General features: G+C 39.7%; 1 protein-coding gene across 1 annotated transcript; it reads left to right on the top strand.

The window, feature by feature from the left end:
- The first annotated feature begins 6,559 nt into the window (after window positions 1–6,559).
- LOC135710438 (general odorant-binding protein 99a-like) lies at window positions 6,560–7,461 on the top strand. The gene is made up of 2 exons (XM_065233011.1): window positions 6,560–6,720; window positions 6,804–7,461. The coding sequence occupies exons 1-2, from the start codon at window positions 6,586–6,588 to the stop codon at window positions 7,194–7,196; spliced, it is 528 nt and encodes a 175-aa protein (XP_065089083.1). The 5' UTR covers window positions 6,560–6,585; the 3' UTR covers window positions 7,197–7,461.
- Window positions 7,462–8,258: the final 797 nt, after the last annotated feature.

The following is an 8,258-nucleotide window of genomic DNA, read 5'->3' as shown; positions in this document are numbered from 1 at the left end:
ACCCTGGTTCGAGCATGTCTTCTTCTCGCTTCGACATCACACGTGATGCACCGAAACGACCGAAAACGTGAACAAACGCGTAGCACTATTAATATCACTGGTACTTAGCGATCGAATCAAACAACCGACTGTACTGCACAACGGTTTGATGCAGAAGGATGTCCTAATGTGAAGGCGCAGTAAGCTACCTGTTATATAGACAACCAGCTCTGCCGGTACCATATTTTCTCGCTTCCTATTGGCTTTACACAGTAACCAAAGAGGACTGAGAAAATATGGTACCGGCAGAGCTTTGTATATATAACAGGTAGCTAACTGCACGTTAGCATACCATCTTGGCCCCGGACTTTCCCACCCGGTTGAGTTGGTCTGGGGTCTATGCGACCATCGACATCTTCGTAAGCAACATGGGGCACAACATCTCGCAACCTGTGGCATTTCAGGAGCTGAGCTCGGATCACTACCCGGTGGTGGCCGAAGTTGGATCCTCGGTAAACCGATTCGAAGCTTTCCGGCGCAACTACCATCGAGTCAACTGTTCGCAATATCAACACTGCGTCGACACAACCATCGACTACGATGTCCAACATTAACAAAGATCATTCAGGCCAGGATGGTGGATCTCAGAAATAACGATTTTGCTGGAAACTTACAAAAATTCTTAAAAACAAGCCTAGGCCCATTCCACCACTGACCCCACTGGATCGTCATCCTCATGAATCTGAGGTTGCTGAAAATGCAACCATTCTTCTTCAGATTCCTAACATTTTTCCAGAGGAATCCAAGATTACGGCTGACGAACTGTTGGCCCAGGTTTCGACAACATCGTGAATCTGGAACTCAAACACCTGAGTTCCAGATTCTACAACCATCTGGCACTGATTTTTAATCAGTGTCTCAGACTTGGCTACTTACCCTCGTGTTGAAAGTCAGCTAAAGTCATACCCATCCGGAAACCTGGGAAGGATCCGTCCTCTCCTTCAAGTTATCGACCAATCAGTCTTCTCTCAGGGTTATCAAAACTATTCGAAAGAGCAGTCCACCACCGGCTTCTAACATCTGCCGAAGAAAACAACTTGTTACTCGAGGAACAGTTTGGTTTTTGAAAAGGTCGTTCGACCGTCCACTAGCTGGCTCGAGTAACAAACATTCTCAGACGGAACAAGTCTGTTTCGAAAACATCTGCCATGGCGTTGTTGGACGTTGAAAAAGCGTTCGACAATGTCTGGCATGATGGCCTGGTGTTCAAATTGCAGCAGTACGGTCTTCCAATCTTCCTAGTGAAGATCATAAACAACTATCTATCAGGCAGGACGTTCCGAGTCTCTCTGAATGGCATCACATCGGATGCTTTCAACATCGGTGCCGGGGTACCACAAGGAAGCATCCTTGGTCCCATCCTATTCAACCTGTTCACCTCCGATATGCCGGCTCTCCCTGATGGTGGATCGTTGTCTCTGTTCGCAGATGACACATCCATCGTGCACAAGGGTAGGGTCATCGGAGCTCTGACTGCCAAACTTCAGAGAGGCCTGGACGTCCTGTCTGAATACTTCAACAGCTGGAAGATCCGTATCAACGAGGTAAAGACCCAGGTCATTATCTTTCCACACTCTAAATCTCCCAGACTTGTTTCGTCGGAGAATAACAAGATCTGCCTGAACGGCACAGTGGTGGAATGGCCCAAAGAGGTCGTGTACCTCGGGATAACACTAGACAGCAAGCTTCTTTTCAAAGAGCACGTTGACAAAACGAAAACCAAGTGCAACATCTTGATAAGATCGTTGTATCCACTTATCAACAGGAAGTCAACCCTGTCCCTGAAAAATAAGCTTGCTGTCTACTAACAAATCATCCTTCCTGTAATCGAGTACGGTATGCCAATCTGGGAGAGTTGCGCCAAATGCCATCACCTTAAACTCCAAAGGATCCAGAACAAGATCCTTAGGATGGTCCTTAACAGTCCCCCGCGGACTATAAATTCTAAGATCCACCTCCTGGCTGGAATTCAGACATTAGAAGAATGAAGAGTATTTATCCTGGAAAGGTTCAGAGACACCTGTCTGAGATCAAATCATCAGATCATACGTGATCTAGCACGTTAGGTTAAGTTTTACTTGTAGTTAGGTAGGTTATCACATTTTTCAATAAAAAAAAAAACACACTCCCAAAGGGGTATTCTGTAAAATAGTTGAAAAAAGCAAATATTAAATTAGAATAACAAATTAAACAAAGATGAAGAGCCAGGTAGGCTAATCAATTAATATGATAAATCAATGTACTGCCATTATCAACAGAAATAAACATAATTTTACTACAACTGCACGTTCGCATTAGTTGCGATGCACCCGTTCAACGGCAAACAACCAGGAGGCATGACTGGGCGTGGCAAGGTTGGCAAGGATTTGGTAAAGGAGTCGCCATGTACGAGGAAACCCAAGGTGTGCCGAGAAAATGTGATCCGTGATGCCGTCACTGAACACGCCAAGAGCAGACAGTCCCGGCCATGGATGTCGTCTAAGCATCATTATCACCAACAACCAAGTAACAAAACGGCCCTTTTCAGGGCCACCAAGATAATTTAAGAAAAGAGTTAGAGTAGAATTTTAAAGAACTACAAAAATAGTTTTCACCATTAAGTCAAGGCTGTTGTTTTTTTCATTGATGGCTCTGTTCCATTGATAGTAAGTTCGAAATTTGGAAAAGTGGATGGAACGCATGGTCATATTATGGTCAAAATAAGTCAAAAGAAATCATTCAATATCGTCTTCTATAGGGGCTTCAAATGTTAATCCTCCCTACCCCACAAAATGTTACAGAGTGTCATCAAAATATATGGAATGTTGAGATATTGAGATCGTGAGAGTGAATTTTCTCTTTCAAATTTGAATGTTATGGCTCTCTGGGGATTGGTAGTAAAGTGGTTAAAAAAATGTATGGGAAAAAAAAAATCTTTTTTGGAAAGCTATGTGAAATTCAGATGGATTTCATGCATTACATATGTGATATATTTTTTGAGTGTAACCCCTGTAGCCAAGTTTGGTTACAAGATTACAACTCTGGAGAGCATTTTGTGTGGTCGTTGGGAGCGTGTGGTTTTGAATATGGCGATGAGTGTGCAAAATATTACGCAATTCCATCCTCCCTATTCGCACGCGCCCGAGGATCGGAGGCAAATGCCACTTCGACTTGTTTCTTATACTTACTACTCTCTGACGACTGTGCTGGGGAAGCAGCATATGCATGTAGGTAATTGGTGGATTTGTTAGTTAATTCGACGCTTTTGGACAATGCTGGACATTTACCAGTTTTTCAATAGGTTCGTGTTGAAAATCAATATTCAAAAGCATTGATGATAAAATTATTGAAATTTCAACAAATTATGAAAGATTTTGAACGTTAATAACTCAACTATTAACGTTCAAAATCTTTCATAATTTGTTACATGTTCCACTTTCGTTTTTCGCAAAGTGTACCCCAAATAGAAATCACAGACGTAGTCCTACGTCAAAACTAATAATTTCTCATGAAAACTTTGGCTTTAATCGTGTAGGAATACGTTTTTACAAACTAATTGCTATTATGTCAGTATGCATCGGTCACGCATGAAATAGTATAAACATGATTGGTTAAAGCACCGACAAACCGACATGAATGACCATAGCTAAAACAATAAAATTTCTGACCAAAGCATACTACTGTGATCTGGCTCCATGTTCGCGGGAAATATTTAGCTAAGCCATGAACCCGCATGTAAAAGTTATGAATTGGTTCGTATCTGAACTATTCTGTACAAATTATTTTTATCTAAACAAAAAAAAAATCCTATGTTTTAGGCAGTTTGCATCACTGCGCATTTAAATCGGCCTTTTACGATTTTCGGGCATAAGTCAGAATTAAGTGTCACGTCGGTTTTTCGGTGGTTAAAGTACATAACTCTAGATGGGAGCATACCATCAATCATACTGTCATTGGTCGAAAGGTACAGTAGCAGCACCTCCCCTAACCATGTATCCTTGAGATCGTTAATTTGACGATGATAGGAGCACATACAATGACAGAGGCAACAATAGCTGTAATTTCAAAACCTATCGACTGGATGCTTACGTCAGATGGTGATTTGAGTGTGAAACAATCGATAGAACTGTTCCCACACATCAAGGAAATCCAGATAAAACCGACACAATAAAGTTTTTTTGAATTCCTTTATTTGTATCCTGTATGAACTTTGCAGAGCCAGGTTATCATTCCCGTTATACATTATTTCAAGAGCAAATTTCCATTACGTCGAAAGAAATAAAGGTAAACAAAGTCGAGCTATCAGTGTCAATCGATGCTCCTGCTATTACACTATATACTGTCCGAATCTAGGATAACATCCCATTTTTAAATTTATTTACCAGTCAAATTGCTTTTTGATGTAATCACCTTCCGATCAAAATATTTCTTGATGTTACTTATCCCGCTTTATACGCCGGTCCACGCACTGCCATCTTCTGTTAACCATACCTTTGCTATTCGGAAAGCGAAAAGTATCGTACTTCCAGAGGAGCTCTGCTTTAATTTTTCGTATGGAGGAATTTCTAAAACCGTACACTCAAAATAATCTTCACGTTAATGCTACGTGAAAACATACATAGATTTTTCACGTAGACGTTACGTGATTCTCATATGGAAGCACTCAGTTTAGTGAGCTTCAACGTCATTGGATTTTCACATAGAAGTTACGTGATTCTTTCAGTACAGCTCATGGTGGTCGGGAACGGGAAAACATACATGTAATACAAATGCCTATCCTGCATTCGATCTTACACCATGAATAATGCTGTAACACTAAAAAAGAAACAGACTTAATTATTCTCTATGTAAATGTTTATTTCATTAAACTTACCCATTAAATTGACCCACAAAAAAGTATCATCTTATATATGCCTTCTGAACTAGCACCATATTGAGTGTCACTCATTTATTTTTTCAGACGTGAAAATCACTTAGGGTTTACGTGAAACGTACATAGAATCTGTGTATGGGCAAATCACGTAAACATCATTAAAAAACTACAAGGGACAGCCCTATGGGGTTGTACGCAATTGTGACGTAGAACTACGTGGTCTTATATAATAAATCTATTTTTTTAGCTGCAACAGTAGCTTGTGTTTTGTGTAGGAATAGGAGTTTGAGCAGGGTTCTCTCTGTTTATACTTTTTAGTATAACGCGCTTGACATAGTTGGCCCACAGCAACTCACGAAGAGCTACCGATTACGATCAATAGCGGTGCGGCTTCTTCTTCTTTCTTTCGATGCTCATGTGAGCTGCAGTTTGCTGCTTCCAGACAGCCTTTCGTTGTGCACTGGAGAACACCACCACTCACCACCCGGTGATTGAATAAACTCCGTTTGGTGAGATCGAATGAAATTCAACTTTGAAATCTGTGTTTGGGAAATCGCTTTTCACAAGCAATCGGTGCTCAAAGCAAAAGTTGCACATTCGGGAAATTTTCAATAGTGACATTTTTAAAATGATAAAGTCTTAAATTTAACAGATGCGTAGAAATATATCTGACCGATTGGTGATAAAATTATTGAAATTGGTCCAGGGGCAGCTGAGTTGTTAGCGTTCAAATCCTTTCATAATTTTGTTACATGTTCCATTTTCGGTTTTCACAAAGTGTACCCCCATATAGAAATCACAGACGTAGTCCTACGTCAAAATGTAACGGTTTCAAATGGAATTTTCCCTCATATATAAGTGGTGTCATGTAGATTCTACTTGGGTCATGTAACATTGAGGGCAAACCAAAAAGAGATACTCTACTTGATTTTTCACGTAACTATAACGTGTCGATTATTTTGAGTGTAGGTCACTCAGAGCATGAGTAGCCTGCACTCATAAAATTCGACACATTTTTATTGGCGAATATCCATGCGAAATTCCACATGATTTTCATGTGTTCACACATAAACAGAATCCACTAAGAAGTACACATGAAATTTATGAGTCAAATGAATAGTATGTGTGGCTACACATGAATTTTATGTATACACATAAAATCTATGTGTCCGACACATATATATCATATGTTTATCACATTGCAAAAATTCATGTGTGGGACACATAAAATTAATCATTGAATTTTTATTAGTGTACGCTTTTAGAAATTCATCCATACGAATGAGTAAAAGTTGCACACTCTATGAGTAAGATTCTTTTTCAGTGTAACAATTTGACACTGTCAGTCACAGGTCACTAGGCTTTATTGGCGCCTGTACTTAGACAACATGTGATTCTTGATTACCCTAATGCAGCACAGAGTCGAATGATAATATTATGATGGATTCGTCAGTAAAATGCAAATCATCATCCGAGTCCATCGCTTCCAATGACCTCCCAACGATATTGATAACGTACGCTTGGTATATTTACCCACACACACACACACGCACCACGAGGCGATTCATAGCTTCCGAGCCGAGCCGTTTATCAGCATCAGTTGCACCAACACCAAACAAACCGATAAGCAGAGACATGCCCAGATGTTCCTGTCTGCCTGTTCTCGACGGCACCGGGGAGTTCCAATTGAATGAATGAACAATCTCGTTCGTCAGTCTTGTCCATCACCTCAAAAAGATTTGCATCTTGTAAGTGAGCAGACGCGCGAAACAAATAACGGAATTATGCAGATTGAGTGTATTATCCTGCTAACGAGCTTAATAGCTGCGGTAAGTTGAGATAATCTTTTTCGAAATAATCTCAGATAGGATAGGGAGTTTAATTTGTACGATTTTGTTTCAAAATCCTACAGGCATCAGCAGGTTGGAGAATTCAGACGGTCGATGACCTTCTGCGAAATCGGAACAAATGTGTCAAGATACTGCAGTTGGAAGATGACCTACAGGAGGAGTTTGGGTTGTTCGACTTTCCCGATCAGGATTCGGCCAAGTGTGTGATCAAGTGCATAATGAATAGGATGGGACTGTTCAACGACAAGCGAGGACCTAACGTAGCACGCCTAGTAAGACAGATGAAGTTTGCGTCTGTGTCTAGCACGAAGGAGATTCGAGGTGAAATCCTCAATTGTGCTTATCAAGACATGGAGATGGACCCAGAGGATGTTTGTGAACGAGCCTACGCGCTGTATCAGTGCATTCAGAGTAGTAACCTTCTGCTGCTGAAGTCAACCGAGTCGAAAACATAATAGCCGACGATCTCTGCGACCTGGGAGTGATTTCACACCGAAAAACTGTGTCATTAGTCGAGAACAGTTAATTTCCATAGTTTGATAAGAACAGGGGGCCACCGCGCATTATTTTATTACCCTATTGTGATAGTCATAGCCGATCACGCCACATTTCCGTTAATCATAAGCAGCCGGCGCTCTCCGAGGGGGGATAGCATTCACGCGATCAGTGCGTTCACAGTTGTTTGTGTAATCCTGACTGTTGCTCTGTAGGCTGAGTGTCCACTGCGTGTAGTGCATTATCAGCAATACTCGTTAAGATTATCAATTGTAAACCATACTGACATTATTTCTAAACATTAAAAGAATAGTAAATTTTAATTCGTTAAACATTAAAAATGATTGTCTATTAATTTAATTTGGTTGAGAACAAATGTCCATACGGAAGCGATATAAGAGGAGCATCATAGAAGTTCAAAACATGGAAAAAACGTGAGCGGAGTTCCAATTTTGCAGCAAGCAATTTCAGGCAAAATAGCGAAATAATATGAATTTTTGAATAGACTCCGCTTTGTATGAAACTTTGAATAACTGTTTGTTATGGGCAATGATTCATATTATTCCTAAAGTTCAGCTATTAACGGCATTTTTGATTGAAATGACGTCTGAGATCTGAAAAAAAAACAAAATAATTGAAAAAAGGGTTTTTATAAGTAAAAATAAAATATAAAAATGTTTAAACCCAAATATCTCAAAATTTCCTTGTTCAATTTTTAATTTTTTATTGAAAAAAAACCATGAGAAAAATGCATTCCTTTGAAATGTTCAAAACTATAGACACATGGAAACTGTCAAAAACCGTTAAAAAATATTTGAACTTAGTACTTAGTGTATTATTTCACAGAAAATTAGTTGAAATGTTTCAAACATTGTGTTCTGAGTATGAAGTACATGAAACAACGTTTTGACAAAAAGTTTAATAAATTTACCAATACGTTCTTTTCCACGATTTTTATAAATTTTTAAGTGTCGATAATTTTAAACATAGCAAAAACTGAACAAGGACATATTGTGGCATTT

The sequence above is a fragment of the Ochlerotatus camptorhynchus genome, unplaced genomic scaffold (genome assembly GCF_037179485.1).
Source record: "Ochlerotatus camptorhynchus isolate MF236.1 unplaced genomic scaffold, CSIRO-AGI_Acam_v1.1 ptg000383l, whole genome shotgun sequence".
Taxonomy (NCBI): Eukaryota; Metazoa; Arthropoda; class Insecta; order Diptera; family Culicidae; genus Ochlerotatus; species Ochlerotatus camptorhynchus.
The sequence above is the reverse complement of the archived record's forward strand: the minus strand, read 5'-3'. Positions and strand labels throughout refer to the sequence as shown.

Excerpts from the sequence above, each read along its gene's own strand:
- LOC135710438 (XM_065233011.1), top strand. The coding sequence starts at position 6,586 with ATGAACAATCTCGTTCGTCAGTCTTGTCCATCACCTCAAAAAGATTTG. Across the intron at positions 6,721-6,803 it reads TAACGAGCTTAATAGCTGCG|GCATCAGCAGGTTGGAGAAT; the intron begins GTAAGTTGAGAT and ends AAAATCCTACAG.